Here is a 21,705-nt window from a genome sequence, read left to right as displayed (position 1 = left end):
TCTATCTACCTACATTTTAAGAAAAAGAATAAAAACTAACAAGAACTATTAATTAGAATAAAGAGAGAAGAAAAGGAAAACAAATAAGGAAAGAACAAGCTAAAAGTGCAGAAAAAAATATAAAAGTGTAAATTAACCTCTTACCTTAGGATTACATTATTACATTTTTTATAATGCCTATTTTTCCCTAAACATCAAAAATGTACATCATACTTTCATTTTTTTTCTGTATCATGCAAAAAGTCAATAAGGGTTTTCCAATCAGCATGAAATTTAGAGAATGTCTTAAAAAGCTGCCAACTGACCATCTCAGCAAGTTCTGTTATTTTCATCATCCATTTGTCCATTGTGGGTAAAGATGAGTCTTTCCCCCTTAGAGCATATAATCCAGGAGTGTCAAACTCAATTTCACTGAGGGCCGCATCAGCATTGCGGTTGCCCTCAGGAGGCTGGGTGGGTGTGGTCAGGGTGGGTGCGGCCTACTGGGTGGGCGTGGATGGTATGGGTGTGGCCTACTGGGTGGGCGTGGCCAGCTCTACATCATTCGCGTCAAGGGTGCCTGTGGGGGCCTGGGCAGGAGTGAGACAGATCTGAGGGTCTCTAGCAGAAGGGAGTGGGACCAGGGCAAGTGCCAGGGCATGGTCCACTGGAGGAGCCTCACTGTTCCTCTCAGGCCATGTGGGGGGGAGGGCTTATGGAGCTAAGACTGAATGCGTTTCAGCATAGATGGCTACCACAAAATTGTACATTGGCTCCCAGCTGGCCTGGGCCAGGGCCAAGGCAGCGGGGGCCGTTCCTTCACTGTTTCCAGGTTGCCTTCGCGGGCCACATGAAACCACTTCGCGGGCCGCATCCGGCCCCCGGGCCTTGTGTTTGACATGTCTGATATAATCATTTCACTGCAATTGTCATATCCAAAAGTAAATCCAGAAAAATCTTTAGAAAGCCTCTCTTTTATCACAACCTGTGGGGTCCTCCCACCCTTGCTGATGCCGTCTAATTGGAAGGAGCTTTATTCGTTCAGACCTTATGTCAAAACCATAAACCTGCGGGTTTTTTTCATTTTGGCCCAAATTTGGGAAGGGGAAAGAGATGCCTCATTCTGCCTCTTCCATCTCTCCTTTTGGATCTCCTTTCTCCTGCTGCTCCCTGGCCACAGCCAAGCCCATTTCTTCAAGGCAACCCAACTCCCTACGAAGGTGTCTTTCAAATTTGGCCGTGGGGCGCACACGCCCAGCCTCCGCCATCTGGGGCTGATGACTACTTTGAACATGAGAAGGCAGCCCAACAGGACCAAAGAAAAAAAACAGAAACTAGGATGGCGACCCTTTCTGCAAAACCCTATTGCAGGGTTTCCCAACCTCAGCAGCGTTAAGATGTGTGGACTTCAACTCACAGGATGCTGGCTGGGGAATTTGGAGGGGGGGGGAGTTGTTTATTAAATGTATTTGCTGCCCATCTTGTTTCGAAGCAAGTTAAAGTTACCAAGGTTGGAAACTCACAACTTTTGTTGTCAAAGTTGGAAACTCTACTCTATGGAACTCAGTGACACTGGCTTCCAGATAAATGCGTAATATTGAGCTGGCAAGAAGTGGGCTCCAGTTGCCTATCCCAAGTGCTTCCCTTAGCCAACTGCTTGGGAATAAAATTGACAGCAAAGGACACATTGCCAAGATCTCAGCCTTTGTGCCACTGCATAAGACAGCCTGCCTCTGAATAGGAATGCTTCCGTGAAAGTTCATGAGTGTTGTGAATCAGTTGGCTTTCCCATTAAATATCACATGAACTCCAAGAACCAGATGGTCCAAGCTCAGTGTCCTTTCTTCTAGATAATTTGCGGTAGGACAAGGCAGTAGCACCCCTTCCCACTCTTTCGCCAATGCAGGTGCTATTCTGAGATACAGACAGTCAGAGGTTTCCAGTAGCTGCAATGGCATAAAGCCAAGTTGTATCAGATCAGTGGCAGAAGCATGCTAATATTTATTTTTGCTACTGTGGGCATAAGGGGAGCTCTGCAGATTAGGAAAGCTGGCCAGGTCACATGTGATGAGATGTTCTAAACGTTTGCACTTTCTCAGGTTTTTTTTTTTTTATATCCATTGCCTGTTAAAAGATCTGGATGAATTTAAAACAACAAAGCACTCAGATCTATTTGTCATTCTCATTCCAATGCAGTAAATCCAGACCCTCTTTCAAGAATAACCTGGAAAACACTCATAAAGAATGCAGACAAAAAAAGGAGTCCATTTATGCCAGTAAATGGGTCTAAAAACTTTATTACAGGTAATTTTTGACTAATTATAATTCAGCCCAAGAATTATGGTCCTAAGTTGATCATCATCGACACTTAAAGCAGGTCATCACATGACTGACCCAAATTTATGACCTTTTCTGCAATGATCATTAAGTGAGTGCCACAATCGTAAAGCTAAGGTACACCCACGTGTCACCTATCCTCCGTGAGCTGCACTGGCTTCCTGTGGGTCTCCAGACACAATTCAAGGTGTTGGTTATTACTTTTAAAGCCCTTCATGGCTTAGGACCAGGTTACTTACAGGACCGCATACTGCCGCATAGTTCCCAGAGACCGGTGAGGTCTCACAGATTGGGCCTCCTTCAGGTCCCATCGGCCAGATGTCGGCTGGCGGGCCCTCGGGGAAGGACCTTTTCTGTGGTGGCTCCGACGTGGTGAAATCAACTTCCCCCAGAGATTCGAACTACTCCCACCTTGCCAGCCTTTAAGAAAGCCATTAAAACTCTCCCGTTCCTGCAGGCCTGGGGTTGATGTCCCCGGGAGGGCCGGGATACGATTGGGACATGCTGTATGAATGCACTTATTTTTATTGTTATATTTATTGTTTTAATTTTGTACGCCGCCCTGAGTCCCTAGGGATTGGGCGGCATATAAATTTTATTAATAAATAAATAAATAAGACTGGAGTTTTTAAGCTATGTTATTCACAATGAGGTGTTTTTGCTAGAAACGGGAAGTGTCTTTTTTTTCTGCCAAACCATTTGTAAATCATGGTCACATGACTGTGGGATGCTACAAACAGCCTATATGTGATCAAGTTGCTGAGCGCCCAAAATGCAGTCACAGGTGAATGTGATTTGCAGCATACAGAAGTTTAGGTGTAAGTGGGGTGCATGTCAAATTCTGGAAAATGGCAGGTAGCACAAAGTCCCACCCCTTTTGTATCTGCAGGCAAAATGGGTGTGGCTTCGATCATGACTCTGCACTGCCATTTGGCAAATTTTGCTATTTTTTTCCTCCTCTACATGTGCCATCTCTCAAGATCCCATTAAAGTATTTCTTAGGCTTGAACAGAAACTCTTTGTAGCTGACATGATCCCGAGAAAAAACATATTTAATTTTTTTTAAAGCATGCTTGTAGCTTTTCTGACTAAGGTATGCTGTAAAGCAGCAGTCCCCAACCTGTGCAGCTTGGCAGTCCGGCTGGGAAGGGAGAGAGGGGAACTGGACCACACAACCAGTGGGACAGCGCACACACCCACGTGCCAGCCTGCCACTTGCATGAGTGGAGCAGCGTGCGCACATGCACGCTGGTCCGCCTCTCCCGCAGCCTGATTCGGAATAGGCCACAGCCAAGTAATGGGCCACTACTCAGAGATTGGGGACCCCTGCTGTAAGGTATAGATGAAATTTGGAATCAAAATTATGACTGCCCCATTTTAATCTGAGTGACTAAAAAGGAGGTATCCTACTATCCTGGTGAACGCCCTATTTTTTTTTACCAGTGATGGGCAGCACAGAGCCATGCTAAAAATATGCAAATACAACAACTTTATCTAATCCATATTAATTGTACAACACAGCTTTCATATGCTTTCCTTAACACTGAATGAAATAAAGGTAAGAGATGGATCCCCCTATTTAAATCTTGAAACATTGAGATATTGCCAGCAATAGTGCTTCAGCGCTCTTTGGGGTTATCTTTTACTCCCTGGGACCTCCAGAGTGGAAAACAATCCATTATGCTTTTCAAAGCCCGATGCTTACGGTCTACACTCCATTTGATCGTCCAGCCGTGGGGTCGAAGTAAATCATAGACAGCCTCCAGTACAGTCTGCAATTTCTGTTTCTGTCCAATTTCAGACTGTGTCACTTCAGCCACATTTAGTTTACGACCAGCTAGCTTTTCTAGATTGAAAACACAGATAAGCAGAAGATTGTTCAGGGAAGGCAGGAGTCTTTACGAAGGCCTTTGCAACAACTTTGGCCCTACAGGCAGTCCTCATTTATTGACCACTCGCAGTTATGACAGTGAGGAGAAAGCAACCACGCAGTCAATCCTCACATTTGCAACCTTCCCAGGGAGATAAAACCAAAGGAAACCTGAAGTCAAACTGTAACCACAGTCACAAGCACAGTTTATTAGTGACCGTTTCACAAAGCGACAGAGTTCCAGGTCCCAATTGTGATTGCTATAGAGGAAAGTTAGGACACCTAGAAACAGATGTACATTTGCAAATGTTATTATTTAAGTTTTTGAAATAAGAGCTTCATTTGCTAACATTCAAGCACTGAGCAGTCTGTATTAGTTTGAATTATGCAAGTAAGGACATTCACAAGGCATGGTACTTTCCATTATGTGATGATTCACAAAGTGAATCTGTAATGACACCTACACTAGTCAACTTATATATATACAAATTTTGATACCCTGATGATTTGGCCAGCGGTACAGGAAAAACACTTGGAGGTGGCAGGCAAGTCCTGTCCAAGGGTTTTAAAATCTTAGGAAAATTATTCACTGTCTGGAGGTTCACTTCTAGCACCAACAAAACATAACTACATGCTTCCACTTTAACAACAAACTAGCATATGAAGCCCCAAAAGATTACTTTAAAAAACGACGTACTGTACTCCCCTATAATCCCCATCTAAAGTACACTGGAGTAATAGCGCACTGGACTCTCTCCTATAAGATGACCCAGAGAATACAGCAGCAAAAATCAACACTAGGAACAACATAGTCCAGAAATAATGTGGAACTAAATGGGCTGCTTCAGCTGCCACCTTCAGGTCACCAGCCTTAGGGTTGATCTACTCCACAGCAGAATACTGTGCCCCTGCATGGCGTAACAGCAGCTGGCATATTGGTAACTTAGACGCCAGAATCATTGACATCATGAGGATTATAAACGGGTGTATTAAAACCACTCCAATTTGCTGGCTTCCTATTCTGAGCTATATATCACTGCCAGTTTTACGAAGGCAAGATGCACTAATGAAAGAATACAGAAAAATTAGGAACAAGTCACTGCCAACCTTTCTCATTTATCAACTGGAAGACTCAAATCCAGGAATCCCCCACTTGCACAACATCTGCCCAACAACGTTAACATCGATTCCCAATAGAAATCAAATGGGTTGCTGAATGCCAGATACAGGAAGACATATAAGTGACTCCACACAAAGGTGCCTTTGAACTACCATGTCAGCAATGGGCAATCCTGAAGAGGAGTCACACTTTGCACGGCATCTGCTGGGACTTTCTGTATAAATGGGGCATTGTATCCTCTCCCAGTGTGACTGTAGGGTCTCACGTCAAACTGTAGATCACATTGTGACTGGATGTAAGCTGAGGGCATATATCGGTCCAGTATCCGATTGATAAACAATGCTGCGCTTCAATGGTCAAATGGCCTAGACCAGCTGAAGTTGAAATCCACGAGTCATAAAAGAGCCAAGGTTGCCTACCCCTGGCCTAGACATTGGTATTTGAACATAGATCTTTTAAACATTTATATTGTTTTACTAATCTAGGTGAAATGTTAATATATATTGCTACTCAATATATGATATGCCATACGCTAAATAAGTAAATAAACTACAATTCTCCTCCAACAAGATTTATCCAATGCCAACTTGGTTCTCTTCTGTCTCTTTGCACACCTTCTGCTACTTTTACACTTGAGTGCCATCACCCCATCCAGTTCACATGGGAACCATCTCATTTCAAGAACCACTTTGTGCCTTTATCTTCCTACATAGCTTCATTCTTGAGAATATTCCACACATTACAAAAGCTTAAATCTTTCCAGAACAAAGTCTCTCGACTTTATGGTTTGCTTTAAGTGGACATTTGTGCTGATTTTCACATAAATATTTGCCATAAGATATATGTAGAGGAAAGTAAAATAACCAGTCCCTGAGCTAATATGGTTAGTCGTTCACTGATGTGGTCTCATTGCCTTAAAAGGAGCTAATAAATGACTAAGCTTGTTTGCCAAGTCCCTGCCCCTCCTTCAAGGACCTCAGCATAGGATCACTTTCAAGTCTAGTGAAGAAGCTTGGATTCGACATGATCATTGCCAAAGGCCATTTCATACAGGAACATGTCAAAATTTAACCCTGACTTTGCTTTATCCAGGCCAACTCCTTATCCACCATTTTCACACATAATACCTCACCTAGCAATTTCTGTAGCACTTGCCCATCATAGACATCTTCTTCAAGCTGTTTGACAATTATCCTTTCTTCAACCAGGACGTCATTTATCCAGTCAATCAAGACCTGGATAATGATGAAAGAGGAAAGAAATTATTCAAGTCATCTAAATCAGTGGTTCTTAACCTGGATGATATTACCCCCCAGGGGGCGATTTCATTTTTCAGGGGGGCAATGGAACAAAAAGGGGTGACATGGGGGCGAAGGAACATAAAGGGGGCGATATGAGGGCGATGGAGCGAGAAGTTTGGGGGACACTTTTGAGACTTTTTCGTACAATGAATCGCTTTGTATCTGCCATACAAAAACATCAGATCGCTCGCTATTAGTGGATTGAATTGTGTTTTCAAATGTTCCTCCAGCTAGCTTCAGTACAGAACGCCGTACATATGTGAATACGCATCGCTTATCTTCATGCGCATTGCGTAGCAGCCTCTACCCATACAGTGGCACGCCATTGGCCAGAATATGGGAGATATGGGGAAAAGACTGGAAATAAATTATTTGCATCGATATGTGCTGCCTGATGACAATTTTAAAGAAAACAAAAAAAGTGTTTGTATAAATTGAAGAATTATTTCCTATATTGTGATTGAGAGGTTATGTTGGGGGAGGGGGGCGATGACAACTTCCTCATTGGCTCAAGGGGGCGATTCGTTCAAAAAGGTTAAGAACCACTGATCTAAATAATACTGTGAGGAAAGCAACTGAATATAGATAGCCTTCAAGTTACAACAGTTCATTTAATGACTGTTCAGTTACATTGGCATTGGGAAAAAAAGTGATTTATGACCATTTTTCAGACTTACAACCTTTATAGCATCCCCATGAACACGTGATCAAAATTCAGATGCTTGGCAACTGATTCATATTTATGACCGTTGCTGTGTCCCAAGTTCATGGGATCCTCTTTTGTGACTTTCTGACAAGCTAAGTCAATGGGGAAGCCAGATTCACTTAACAACCGGGTTACTAACTTAACAACTGTAGTGATTCACTTAACAACTGTGGCAAGAAAGATCATAAAATGGGGCAAAGCTCACTTAACAAATGTCTCACTTAACAACAGCAATGTTAGGCTCAATTGCAGTTGAGGACTACCTGTATTGCTTTTAATAGCCACAAAACTATTTAGAAATTTGATGTGTTTATATTATTTTGTATATTTAACCTTTTATTGTTTAATTGTCTCATAAAGTCAGACTAATTAATCTAGACTGATAAATTACATAATACTGATATAAATACAGTAAATAGCACTAACTAAACAGCCTATGTATGATTAATATTGATATAAATCCTTATTTTTATTTTTGCAAATAATAAAATTTTAAAAGGTTTTGTGCACTTTAAGAATGGTAACAATGGGAAAAATTATGGACTAAATCTGTACCACTTATGCCAAGTTACAACTTAGTAGAAAATTTCAAAAATGTTCTACAGATGGTATATAAATTCATCAATAATAATATCTAGAGAGAAAATCATACAGTAATTGCTGGAAATGTCATAAACAAAAGCAAGATTTTATCATATGTGGTAGAGGTGTAAAGTACTGGAAAGTTATACATATTACAGTGAAAAAATGGACTTTATATTTGAAATGAAACTGCATTTTTATCATATATAAATTTTAAGAAAAAAAAACATCCTGAAATATTGAAATTTATTGAGATATCTCCTCATATGCTTCATGTTCCTCTTCCCCTTCCCCGCATCTTTTTATTTATTACTATTATTTTTTCTTTATTATTTTAATGTGTAGTACTTTTAATGTTTGTAAGCCATCCACAATCATCTTTGGAGAAGACGGGTGGCACATAAATTTAATAAATAAATAAGTAAAATGACAATTATTGAGGATGAAGGTTCATTCTCTGAGCTGGTGGGTTGGTTTCTGAACATCTTGTTACCAGGCTAGGAAACATCTTCAGTGGAGTTTAGAGGATGTCAGTTTTGGTGTTCTTCTGTTTATAAGGGCTTGAGGTGTGGGTGTGTCAAGTGAGGGTCTTGTGATGGGTCAGTTGACAATTATTTGAGTGATGCTTCTTCACAAAAGGAATTCTATCAAGGAATGTACAGAGTAATCTAAAGGTGGACCGAACGCTGATGTGCTTAAGTAGGGGTGCCCAGGTGGCAGGTGTTTTGCAAGGGGGTGGGTGCAGCTTCACAACTAAAGCTCTGCCTCTTGGTACAAAAAAAGTGAGGCTTCAAATAGGATTTCACATCCACAATCTTGCAGATTTTGATCACATCCTGTGGACACCGTGGTTGTTAAACCTTCAATCCATTTTCCTGGACTGACTAGCAAAACATATCGTTGTCATCCCGGAAGATGGCTATCATTTTTTACGGCATTTTTCATCCAAACATCTATCTACTTGATATGTCCAGTATTTCCCCACTCAGCATTCTGTATGCATAAGATTTTCTTGCTGGGCTGCCCCCCCAACCAAGTGAGATTTCCTCTGCAATACACCAACCTACAACTTGCTCTGTAAATCAACAGAGAAGAAAGTACAATATTTCCAACATTGGCACAATAAACATAATGTAGTATGCCTTCAACCACAATTCAATTTCCTAAATCTCTCCACAAATAAATACAGGAGGAGATCTACCACATCTCATCTCTTCCCAATATTAAGAGAAGGATGGAGAAATAATAAAGGTGGCATTTCTGAAAATACTAACATGCCAAATCAGATAATATTTTTAACTTACGTTTTTGAATCAAGGATTTCTTGCCTGTCGGATTTTAGTCCTATTGTTCATTCTTTAAGGCACGGTCATGATTTTTCTTTTTTCTTTTTAATGTATCGTACTAAGCTTCCTTCTTAAATAAAAATGTGGACACGAAATACAGTGGATTTACTGCCTAAAATTTATTACTTTATAGTGGCTTCTCCTGTGATAGTTTCTCCAAATGTGTTTTCTAGGGAGACATTTTCTAGCAGTCATTTTCCTGTACTACCAGCTACCAGAAATGCAAAATCAAAACACTTTCATTTTAAGGTAAACTACATCAAAGAAAGGCAAACCTCTGCGTTGAAGCATTCCTCACCTTGATAAGTTCTTTAAACTTGGCATCCTCCTTTGAAGTGGGATCTATCATGGTACGTTCTTCATTTTCCTCTGGCAATTTCAAAAAGAAGCTCTTCGTTAAAGCCATCATGGCACAAGCACAAGCACGTTGTTTCAGAAATTGCTATTAAAAGACATCAGCTGCCATCTGATTTATAAATGGCAAAAACTAGTTATCTCATCAACCTGAAAAGGAATCCAATTATCTTAATTGGGTATGGATAGTCCAGAGAAAAGAAGGACATGGGATGAACATTGACTGCAGTATTCCAGTATTTGAGGAGCTGCCACAAAGAAGAGGGGGTCAACCTATTCTCCAAAACATCTGAAGGTAGGACAAGAAACAATGAATGGAAACCAATCAAGGAGAGAAGTAACCTGGAATTAAGGAGAAACTTCCTAACGGAACAACAGAACAATTAATCAGTAAAACAGCTTCCTCTTCAGAAGTTGTAGGTGCTTCATCACTGGAGGTTTTTAAAGAAAAGACTGGATAGCCACCTGTCTGAAATGGTATAGGGCAGGGGTGTCAAACTCAATTTCATTGAGGGCCGCATCAGCACTGTGGTTGCCCTCGAGGGGGTGGGGGTGTGCGGCCTACTGGGTGGGCATGGATGGAGTAGGTGTGGCCTACTGGGTGGGTGTGGCCAGCTCTACATCATTCGCGTCAAAGGTACCTGTGGGGGCCTGGGCAGGAGTGGGACAGATCTGAGGGTCTCTGGCAAAAGGGGGTGGGACGGGGCAAGCGCCAAGGCATGGTCCATTTCTTCATTCCTCACAAAGGGTGACACTTCCCCAGCATGCACCCAGGGGGCGGGGCCGACACAGCAGGGGCTGGTTCCTCGCTGTTTCTGGACGGCCTTGTGGAGCTAAGACTGAATGCGTTTCAGCATAGATGGCAACCACAAAATTGTACATTGGCTCCCGGCCGGCCTGGGCCAGGGCAGCGGGGGCCGTTCCCTCACTGTTTCCAGGATGGCTTCGCGGGCCACATGAAACCACTTCACGGGCCGCATCTGGCCCCCAGGCCTTGTGTTTGATATGTCTGGTATAAGGTCTCCTCCTTGAGCAGGGGATTGTACCTCTAAGGTCCCTTCCAGCTCTATTCTAATTGATTGATTGAAAAAGGCACTGCATGAAGGGTTACATTGTGTTGGTGAACAGGACATGTTGGTGAACTGGGCTTTCAGATCCTGTGGTATGTAACATTGGGTTGCTTGCAGAAGACTTGACCTTTGTAGTTCTCAAACAGGGAGGAAGCAAAGAGAGAATAAAAATTCATCCTCTTTCTCCAGTCATACTTCTATAATAGATACTAGCTTGTATTTTTACTCAGAATTAATTACTGGATTAGACTCGTATCAGGGTATGGCTCAGAAAGTACTTAATCTAAATCCAAAGGAAGTTGTGCAAAACTCACACATTTTGAAAATAATTTCAACTTTGGCTAGCTCTAATTTAGATGATCTTTGTTCCAGATCTGGGTAATGTCAGCAATAAAAAAATAATTTTGGATTGCATGTGTGGGGGGGAAAGCATATGGATACATCAGTTCTTCTATTAATGAACTGTTAATTTTACTTCAGAAATCTCATGTTGTTTAACAACATTTCAGCTAGAGAGAGGATCCTGGAGCATCATATCATCGGTCCTTTCCAATCAGCCACACAGAAAACAAAACTCTTTTGTTCACATCACAAGTCTGTGATGTTGCATTCATACATACCCAGTAATGTATCTTCTGGATGAAGATCAGTTGTAGCAGGAGACATCGGTGCATTGATAGCATTTTTTCCTTCTTCTTGCAAATCAGACACTGAAAGAACGGAGAGGCCCAAAATATTTCATAATGGTATATAGCTTAAAATTTGATTCACTTCTACCAGGAGCCAAATGCTTTATTATAGATTGTATTTTTCTTTGCTTGGATTGAATGGGCTGCCTAAAGTTATGCTAAACACCCCCCCTTTTAGGGTAGCCGTACTCCATAACCAGTGCTTTTTTTGTAAAAAAAAAAAAAAAAAAAAAGGTGCTGGAACTCACACATATCATACAACCCACCTTGCCTACCCTACAAGGTTCCATCCAAAAAAGGTGCCGGAACTCCGTTCTGGGCGTTCTATGACAAAAAAAGCCCTGTCCATAACTATTCCACGATCTGAAATTTTTGAAGAGTCTTTTCCATTTTTATTTTACCTCCTTTCATTCTTCCTCAAGTGACTGTAATTAATTCAGATGATATATTGGAGAGGTAAATCAAACGTAAATCATTATGCTCTCATTTGTTGGAGAGAACTGAACATTTCTAGAATAGAACAGAATTCTTTATTGGCCAAGTGTGATTGGACACACAAGGAATTTGTCTCTGGTACATAAGCTCTCAACGTACATACAAGTAACTAGTGATAAATCATGATCATAAACATAAAATACAATCATCATAAATCATCAGATACAACACTCAGTGATAGTCATAGGATACTAAATAATCATGCTACTTCCAAGTCACATAAAATTCTTAGTATCTTTATAACTATAAAACAAGAGCAAAATTTAATCTACAAACTAAGCATGTAAGTGAGCAGCATATGAAAGTGGTAGGTATATTAAGCAGTCTGCTTTATTCCTCCAAGTTATTAAAACAATATTTGTTTTAATTTCATGTATCTTCCTCTGTTTTTACTGAAACACAATGGAAGAACTAAGAAGAAATTTCCTGACAGTTAGAACAATTAATCAGTGGAACAACTTGCCTCCAGAGGTTGTGTGTGCTCCAATACTGGAAGTTTTTAAGAAGAGATTGAACAACCATTTGAACAAGGGTTGGATTAGAAGACCTCCAAGGTCTGGTCTATCCTATCCTATCCTATCCTATCCTACTCTACTCTTTCCTATTCTACTCTGAATAAGCCACAGCATAGTCTTTTATTTTGCTACTCAATCAATTTTAAGAGCAAAAGACTATTAACAATATAAGAGTCTCAAATGCTAAATGATTGAGAATTGTAATTAGTAAAACAGAAGTGGAGCAGCCATGCTGTAAATGCTAAAGAAAAGTCTCCCAGAAATTAGTATCCAATGATTGAACAGCAGGTTTTTGAATGACTCTTCAAAACGTGAGCCAGTTTCAAACTGGGAGCTGGATATGAAGCATTTCTGGATTCTTCAAGAATAAGACAGAGACCAATGGAGTCAATCCAGTTGGTTGCATCGGCTTTTCAACTTACTCAGCCTTAAAACAGATGCCAGATTAAATAAAAACCAGAGGCCTTGAATAAAATGGACCTTTTTGTCTTTGCTAAAGCAGCAACTATTGCGTTCCAGACAATAAAACTGCACTGAAGGAGGCCAACTCACAAAAACTGAAAACACCAGAACAAAGGTGGACTGTTTTCCATCCTGCTTGGATCCTTTTGACTCCAGCCCTGTCACCTCCAGGCTATCCTCAACTGTTTTCTTCAGAAAGAGTCACTTCTCTGCATCATTGGCTTTGCTCTCTGTCTGGATTCTACATCAGAGGCATCCTTTGGTGGAAGGGAGATCGAAAAAAGGCAGCGTTTTGGCCACAATGCATGCAAAAAAAGAGGTGAAACTTACATCACACAGTGGCAGTGCCTTCCTGATTTTTTGAATCCCCTACCTCAACCCAGGTACCCCTGTTTTATCTTCCCAGTTTTACGGTAGTACTTACCAAGGATTTCCTTTCCAACCAATTATGATTACGTAGGCTTAATTCGTTCTGTAGACACCTTCTCCAGCCTAGCACCACCCTTCAAATAAGCTAGGCTAGAGTTTCTCAGCCTTGACAACTTTAACAGGTGTGGACTTCAACTCCCAGAATTCCCTGGGCTGGGGAATTCTAGGAGTTGAAGTCCACACCTCTTAAAGTCGCCCAGGTTGAGAAATATTGATTTAGGGCAGCGGTTCTCAACCTGTGGGTCGGGACCCCATTTGGGGTCGAACGACCATTTCACGGGGGTCGCCAAACAATGCAGTCCGCCATTTTTCCCCCCTTTTCCTTAGCTGTGCTACTCCCTTTTATTCTATTGGCTTTTGAAAGCCAATAGAATAGACTCTCTTGAATAGAGTCTAATTCTATTGGCTTTCAAAAGCCAATAGGAATTGTCCAGGCTGTCTCTGCCCTGCTGAGCCCGCCAAAAGTCCCATTCTGCAAACGGCGCTGCAAGTTGTCTGCAGCGAAGGCGAGCTGTCTGGAAGCTTCCACCCTTCCCTGCTGAGCAACTACTAAAAATGTAAGGGGCCAGGGGTGGGAGGTGGGAGGCCGGCGGGCGCAGGGAGGATTGCTGGCGCGCATGGGGCCCGACGGGTGCCTTACCACCCTTGGGCTGGGCCAGCTGGTGGCCCAAGCCAGTGGTCGCCCTACACCGTCGCTGCCCCTTGCCAGCTACACCTCGGCCGGCGCAGGGGGCGGCACCACGCATGCGCGGCGCTCCCGGGCAGGGAAAGTCCTCGACTTACGATCAGTTGGGTAGTCCTCAACTTACGACCGGTTGGGTAGTCCTTGACTTACGACCGGTTGAGTAGTCCTCGACTTACGACCGGTTGGGGGTCGCGGCATTAAAAAGGTTGAGAACCACTGATTTAGACTGTAATATCATACCCTGCACAGCCACTAGCCATGTGAGAGGAGGATAATAGGAACTGTAGTGCAAGATAATTGAATGACCTGATATTACAAAAAAACTCAGTTGCCATTAATGCATTAAAGCATCCTTCAGGTCCCATCAGCCAAGCAGTGCCATTTGGCGGGGCCGCGGAGGAGGTCTTTCTCTGTGATGGCGCCCACATCTTGGAACCAGCTCCCCCCGGAGATTAGGACCGCTCCCACCCTGTTGGTTTTCCGTAAGCTGCTTAAGAACTGGCTTTTCCGGCAGGCCTGGGGTTTATAAAATCTGACCCCTGGATGACTGTTATTGTACTGTTTGTTTTGTCATGTTTTATGGTGTTTTTATTGTTAGCCGCCCAGAGTCCTGCGGGAGTGGGGCAGTTTATAAATTTTAAAAATAAATAAATAAAATAAATAAATAAATAAATTTTGCAGGTAAAAAACAGTGATAAGATTTTCTGCACTTTCTTGGAATCCAAATTGCACAGCTCCAGTTACAACTTAAAAACAGCTGACCCTAATCCATATTGCGGTACTATAACAGTGCATCATTGTATCACTTCAAACGATAATCAACATCTCTTATAATGATCCATTTTCAGCCAATTGTTGTCTCTGCATGATGTAAACAGCAGCACCCAGTATTTCCCAATGCAATCTCCATGCTCGGAAGCCGAATCAAGAATGTGGAACTAAAAATAAATCACAACACAACTATTCTCTTCTTGTTACTGTCCTAGAGTGAGTTGGGAGAGGTGGGGGAGGCAGAGAAATGCAAGTATGCTTTCTCCTCACAAGCCATTTGCACATCTGCCTAGCATGGCAAAGACCAGGCCTTATGCTAGCAGAGAAAGGCCTGGATATCTTCAAGATCTCTCTCGTGCAGCTAACATTCACTCATATCTTTTCCTACCTCCTGTTTTCTTACTTTTTTTTAACAAAGCCGAGGTGCCATACTAGCATCCGGTAGCATTAAGGTTGCCTTCTTCCGAAAGGCAGAGTTGCCAGTCCAAAGGGTAGAAACTGACCAGCAAACTTGGATTGATTTGGTCACAGTGACTCCAGAAGCAGTGGCAAATCCCAGCAGAGGCGAGGGGTGTAAAAGAAGATACCCTGGCAAGACTGAGTGAAATTCAAGAAGAATGGATGCTTTACACAGGAGCTAAATAGCTGCCATTTTCTCTGAGTGTGAACAGGACTCCTGGCTCTCAATCTTTGGAGAAGATTAACCCATTGCTCATCAAATGCCCACGACAATGGACGATACCGGACCCATCAAAACACGATACCCCAGGGAAAAAGGAAAATATGTCACAGTTGGGGGGGCATTCCTACAAAAGGCAACTGGCATTTCTCAGGGCCTCAAGCTGAGCTTAAGATCACAAAGAGGGTTACAAGACTGTCCGTGCATGGCACGTATGAAAAATTCCTGCTGGTATCTTCAGGAATTGATAGAAGGGCATGCAAAGCCAGTGGGGTTCCGGTGACAACTCATAATGAGACCATCTTGATCCATTAATCTCTAGGGCAGCGGTTCTCAACCTATGAGTCGTGACCCCATTTGGGGTCGATCGACCATTTCATGGGGGTCGCCAAGCAAGGCTGTCCGCCATTTTTTTCTCCTTTTCTGGCGGGTGCCTTACCTCCCTTGGGCTGGGCCAGCTGGTGGCCCAGCTGATAGTCGGCCTGCTCCGTCTCTGCCGCTTGCCAGCTACGCCTCGGCCGGCGACTTACAACCGGTTGGGTAGTCCTTGATTTACGACCGGTTTAGTCCTCAACTTACGTCCGGTTTAATCCTCAACTTACGACCGGTTGGGGGTCGTGGCATTAAAAAGGTTGAGAACCACTGCTCTAGGGATTATGTATCAGATTTCCTACCAGCAGATTTTGGTCCTTTTAACCCTGTCAAACATCCTGGGATTCTTAAGAAGAGCAGGATACCTAGTGAAGAAATAAAAGCTAATTTGTCTTCACCACTTCACCACATCTAACAAAATGAAATTTCAATGATGAAAAAAGTAAGGTTCTACATTTAGGGAAGAAAAACCAAATGCACAGGTATAGTATAGGTGGTACCTTGCTCAATAGTAGCAACTGTGAGAGGGATCTTGGAGTCCTGTTGGACAATCACTTAAATATGAGTCAGCAATGTGCTACAACTGCCAAAAAAATCCAACATAGTGCTAGGCTGCATTAACAGAGGAATAGAATTAAGATCACGTGAAGTGTTAATACCATTTTACAATGCCTTGGTAAGGCCACACTTGGAATACTGCATCCAGTTTTGATCACCAAGATGTAAAAAAGATGTTGAGACTCTAGAAAGAGTGCAGAGAAGAGCAACAAAGGTGATCAGGGGACTGGAGGCTAAAACATATAAAGAACGGTTGCTGGAATTGGGTATGTCTAGTTTAATGAAAAGACGGACTAGGGGTGACATGATAGCAGTGTTCCAATACCTCAATGATTGCCACAAAGAAAAGGGAGTCAATCTATTCTCCAAAGCACCTGAAGAAGCAAAGGATGGAAACTAATCAAGGAGAGAAGCAACCTAGGAGAAACTTCCTAACAGAACAATTAATCAGTGGAACAACTTGCCAACACTCACCAGGGGTTGTGCGTGCTCCATCACTGGAGGTTTTTAAGAAGAGATTGGACAACCATCTGTTTGAAATGGTATATGTATATTCCTGCCTGAGCAGGGAAGGTGGACTAGAAGACCTCCAAGGTCCCTTCCAACTGTTATTTTGTTCTGTACTGTTCATGCATCAACATCATCATTGCAACAATAGCACTTAAATGTATATAACGTTCCATAATGCTTTACAGTACATTATCCTGAAGAGAAGATTTTTCAGGAAACACAGACAGAAACACAGAACACTAAGTTAACTACTCAACTTCAAAATCTAACTGTCCTCTCCTCCTCCTCTCCAAAAAGTCATAGAATAGAACGTTATCTTATGCAAACAAGGACAAGTTCCCTTGCAAAGCAATTTAAAAATCTAGCAGTTAAAAGTCAATAGCCCCTGAAAATAAAGTGCAGCTGTTTTCTACATTGTCTCCACAAATGAGTTTCTCTGAATGGTAATCTGGATATTCAAAAGAAGCTAGATGATAAGTACTATTTAATTTTAGCTGCAGTTATTTCTGGTCTAAGATCTGAACTTCACAGTATTGAAAAACAGCAGCTGTTGTGAAGCCACTGAATAGAGCAGCTAATTATGGGACACAAGTGCTGCTCTCTTGAGTACATCAAGCTGGGATGGAGAACTTACCAACTTAAAAAGATCTCTGTTTTATTATCAGTTAGAATGCTATGTATAAATAACCCATTTAAAAAAAAACACGATGCAAACAAAGTGTTTGATTTATAGAGAATCAAAGCACTGAACTTTGCTATTTTAACAGTGACAACTCTGCAAATAGGAACAAGCATCATTCTTTTTACTGTCGTTTTTCTGATGTATTCTCCATTTCAAACCTTTTCACTCCGGAATAAGCAAGAATCAGCTATTTAGAAATTTCAACTTATCACAAGTGGCAAGGCTACTGACAAGCAAGAAATAGAGCCAAACAATTAGCCTTGTCAGAAATTTCTCCGTTATCTCTTTCAGGGTTATTAACCTTGACCTTTGTGTAAATAAACACAAACCAAAACATGTGGACTAAAATATAGAATGAATCCCACTTGATAAAAAGGGTCCACGAAAGAGACTTAAAACAAGATGGATTGATGACATCAGCAAGTACTGTGGGCCCAGTTGGCAAAAGAAAGCTCAGGACCCTATTGGTAGGAAACATGTGGAAGTGGCCTTCATCCTGCAGTGGATAGACAATGGCTAAAATAATGATGATAAAACATGTTTATAGGGCTTTAACTTGGAACTTCTGTGAATTCTGGGTCTCTCGCTGGATTGCTAAGGGCAGTCATTGATTTCCTTTGAGGACCTTGAGTGAATTGAATAAATGATGCCCATCTTCCCTTAAATACCTATTAAAATATTTTTAAAAGTAATTTTAGTACTATCATTATCCTAATAAACCTAAATACATAAATCTTCTCCGTCTGTAATCATTCCTCTTGCTTACTATGCTAATTTCCTTTGAGGGAAGTTAGCCCAGAGAAGGAAATATTAAAAGGGCAGAAAAATATATTTTTCCTCAAAAGGACTTTTTAAAACCAAACCTGGCCCCAAATCTACCTATCTGCCCCAAGCAAGAGCTAGTCCCATGCAAGTTCAGATGTAAAGCCATCAGAAAGTTGAAGCCAGAGCAATCAAGAATACAAAGAGAAAATCTGCATGCCCCATCCAAACTCTAAGAGTCATTAGCCCCATCACCTGGGAAGCAGGATATGATAATAGGATTAAACCACAGATATCAAGGCCTAGAAAACACTCAGAAATAGCCTCAAGGTTCATGCCACAGGAACAGGAAAGTATTCCAAACAAGGCTAGAGGGGGTATAAAAACCTACTGCCCATGTGCTCAACTCCTCTTTCTTCTCCTCTGCTCTTTCTTGCAAGGATCATCTTTCTGCTTCTTCAATAAACTGTAACCTTCTTCCCAAAGCAGTCGCCATGTTGCTTATTTATCCCCAGCTTGGATGAACCAGGATGCAGACTTACTTCTGACACTTTCTTTTCACCTCTGACAAAACATAATTATAAATTCTTCTGGGCTAGAAACTGAAAAATATTACGTTGAGAAAAGATATGTATTTCCAATGGTTTAGAATCGTATGTCGAGTTTTGATTTCCTTCTGTCAATGAGCCATCATAGAATCAAATCTCAGAAACGAAACTTTCAAATTAATTTGCCCATATTTTCCTTGGTAAAGAAAAGAAACTTGAACTCTATTTATGGAGGCTTGATGGCTGGACTTAAAAACCCATAGTGGATGGGGAATTCTGGGAGCTGAAATCCACCTATTTTAAAATAGCCAAGGTTGAGAAACGCTTAGATTTTTTTTTTTCTTCCAATCATGTCCAATTCTCAGAGACTGCCTGGACATGGCTTAGATTAAAACACAACAATTCCATATTTATTGGGGTTCCTGTGAAGCAAAAAAAATATCAGATGAAGACCTTTTCTGATCTTAAAAAGTGAAGCACAGTTGAACCACATTGGTATTTGGATGGAAGGCTACTCACAAATCTAGTCTGGGAATTTAAAAAAAAACAGATGGAAATGATAAACTGCATCTGGATTTGGCAATAACTATTCCAACTCAATCTTCATTGTTAAATTATCTCAGCCGTTCGTTCTCAGCAGGACAGGACTGGGATCAAATTGGGGCAGACTGCTCTTCTGTCAAGATTATAAGACTTTGTATAAGGAAATGTCTCCAATCAAACTTACAGACTGAGCACAAGTCAGCAGAGGAATGCTAAAATAATCAGTGTTAACTAACTCTAGTATCCTCTCTGTGATGTAAGTCTCAGATAAATTAAGCGTTTAACTGTCTTCTGAAGCAAAAGGAACAGAGGAGGAGGAGCAAACAACTCACTGTTAAACTGACGATCGATCCCTCCAAGGATAAAGAAACACGTGCAAGAACAGCTTCTGTTCTGGATTTGCAAAAGCCCACTATTGCTTGAAATTATAGAGAGCAATTATTTGGAAATCTAAGAACAAAACCCTCCTACTTACACAAATGACTCTGCAGGAAGATCAGGCAGAGGACGATAAAACAGAAGAAACCAGAAGACGATAAAACAGAAGAAACCACACAGCGACCTCAACTCTTCTCTTCCTCATATGACTTGTTTGTACAACTACTTTCGAATAACTGTTGGTTAGACAACCAACTGGTTGATTGTGGCCAGCCAGTAAGTAAACTGCTCAGCTCTACTCTAATCCAGTTCCTGACAAAAAAAAAATGACAATATCTTTGGTCCAGTCATTCTGAGGGATTATTAATTACAGGGGGACTCCATCTTCAATTCTTTGAACCACTTGACTTTCTAAAATCTTACAAAATAATATTTCATTGCTGCAAAACAAGGCCTGCTAGTTTACATTTTACTGGTTTAATTCTTCACTCTTCAAAAATTATCAAAGAAAAACTGGACAAGGGTCATAACTTCAGAGGGCAACCAACATTTGCAAATAATCCCATTTGCCCAACCCAGGAAAGAGACTTGGAAGGTGATAGCTGAAATCTTTCCACTTTCAAGGGGCCACAAAGAACAGAGCAAAACTTTCACATTGGTGTTTGGAATGAAACCAAGAATACAGCACTCCTGCTAAAAGCTGAGGGGATGGGGGAACAAACCATCTCATCTTCTGTCTTCAAACAGAATCCTGTGTACCTTTTTCCTGGTCATAAATTGCATTTTCCCATGCCCAGCTCACTGCATTTTGAGAGGTATCTGTAGGCTGTGGTCCAAAAACTCAAGACAGCGGGCATAACAATGCAACTGAAGTTGCAGCTGTTTTATGCACATCACAGAGCGTCAACTGCACCATTGCAGCTGCCATGGTAACTTTGAGAAAATTTGAGAAAATCAATATCAGTGAATTGCAGAAGGCAGCTTTACTTGCAAGGATACCTTTAACACCATCTACCTATTCATACTGGGAAGGGCTCAATATGTTGATAAAAATGCCAGATCCAGTTTAAGCATTTGTCTGACTATGCAGCCAACCATAATAATACTGACACAATAGAAATTACTTTAACAAAAGATTCAGTTTTATGTTTAGTGGACACCCTAGAGAAGCTTCTTAAAGCTGGCCACTAACTTTGTTATGCTGGAAATGGAAAAATGGGTCACCCATCCCCATAGGCCAGTTTGGTTTAGTGGTTAAGGCACAAGCTAAAAAAGCAGGAAACCATGACTTCAAGTTCTGCCTTAGTCATGAAAGCCAGCTGGGTGACCATGGCCCAGTCACTCTCTCTCTCAGCCCAACTCACCTCAGGGGTGGTTGTGGGGAAAAATAGGAGGAATACGTGCTGAATATGTTATTTGTAAAAATAATAAAGGTATGATATAAATAAATAGCCTTGCCCATGATTGCCTCATAAATCTGCAAACTTGCTTAATACAGTTTTGCAAGAGCAAAAGTCTTCAGAGATGTATATAATGTGAATGGGGAATAAAATTATGTATTTCTTAAATATGGGGAATACTAAAGCGATCACCAATTTTTTAACAATAGCCACCCAAAAGTTAAACTCTTGAATTATAGATAATGTGGTTGCTTATGGCTGCCTCTTTATCAATATAAAAGCATGATGAATCCTATTTTGTGAAATCGTGGTTTAATGATTGCTTAAAAACTAGACTGAACAAATTCTTGAACGCTATATATATGCTCTAGTACTTTAGTACTGCTTGCCTGTTAATTTACTCCAGCGGCTGGACCTAGGCTTCTCGGGGAGCCTTGGATCCCCTGTTTGCACAAAAATATGGCCGCCGCTGCCAGGAGACCACTGTGCATGTGTTAAAAGGCCAGGAGGCTACTGCGCATGTGCTAAAGAGGCAGGAGACTACTGCGCCTATGCTAAAAAG

The 21,705-nt window shown here is 41.5% G+C and overlaps 1 protein-coding gene across 2 annotated transcripts in view; it reads right to left on the bottom strand.

Moving 5' to 3' along the window:
• Positions 1–21,705, bottom strand: part of PARVB (parvin beta) — a 58,060-nt gene that overhangs the window by 18,439 nt on the left and 17,916 nt on the right. Inside the window, exons 1-5 of one of the 2 annotated variants that reach the window (XM_039341362.1) lie at positions 19,698–19,759; positions 11,286–11,375; positions 9,540–9,610; positions 6,439–6,541; positions 4,022–4,162 (exon numbers count right to left, since the gene is read on the bottom strand). In XM_039341362.1, coding sequence (XP_039197296.1) covers positions 4,022–4,162; positions 6,439–6,541; positions 9,540–9,610; positions 11,286–11,375; position 19,698 — 406 coding nt within the window. In that variant the 5' untranslated portion in view covers positions 19,699–19,759. Of the gene's footprint in view, positions 1–4,021; positions 4,163–6,438; positions 6,542–9,539; positions 9,611–11,285; positions 11,376–19,697; positions 19,760–21,705 lie in introns of those variants that run through there. The other variant, XM_039341361.1, reaches the window with a different exon arrangement.

The sequence above is a fragment of the Crotalus tigris genome, unplaced genomic scaffold, assembly GCF_016545835.1.
Source record: "Crotalus tigris isolate CLP2741 ecotype Arizona unplaced genomic scaffold, ASM1654583v1 scf7180000017764.6130737, whole genome shotgun sequence".
In the NCBI taxonomy this organism is placed as follows: Eukaryota; Metazoa; Chordata; class Lepidosauria; order Squamata; family Viperidae; genus Crotalus; species Crotalus tigris.
This window is presented reverse-complemented; position numbering and strand designations above follow the sequence as displayed.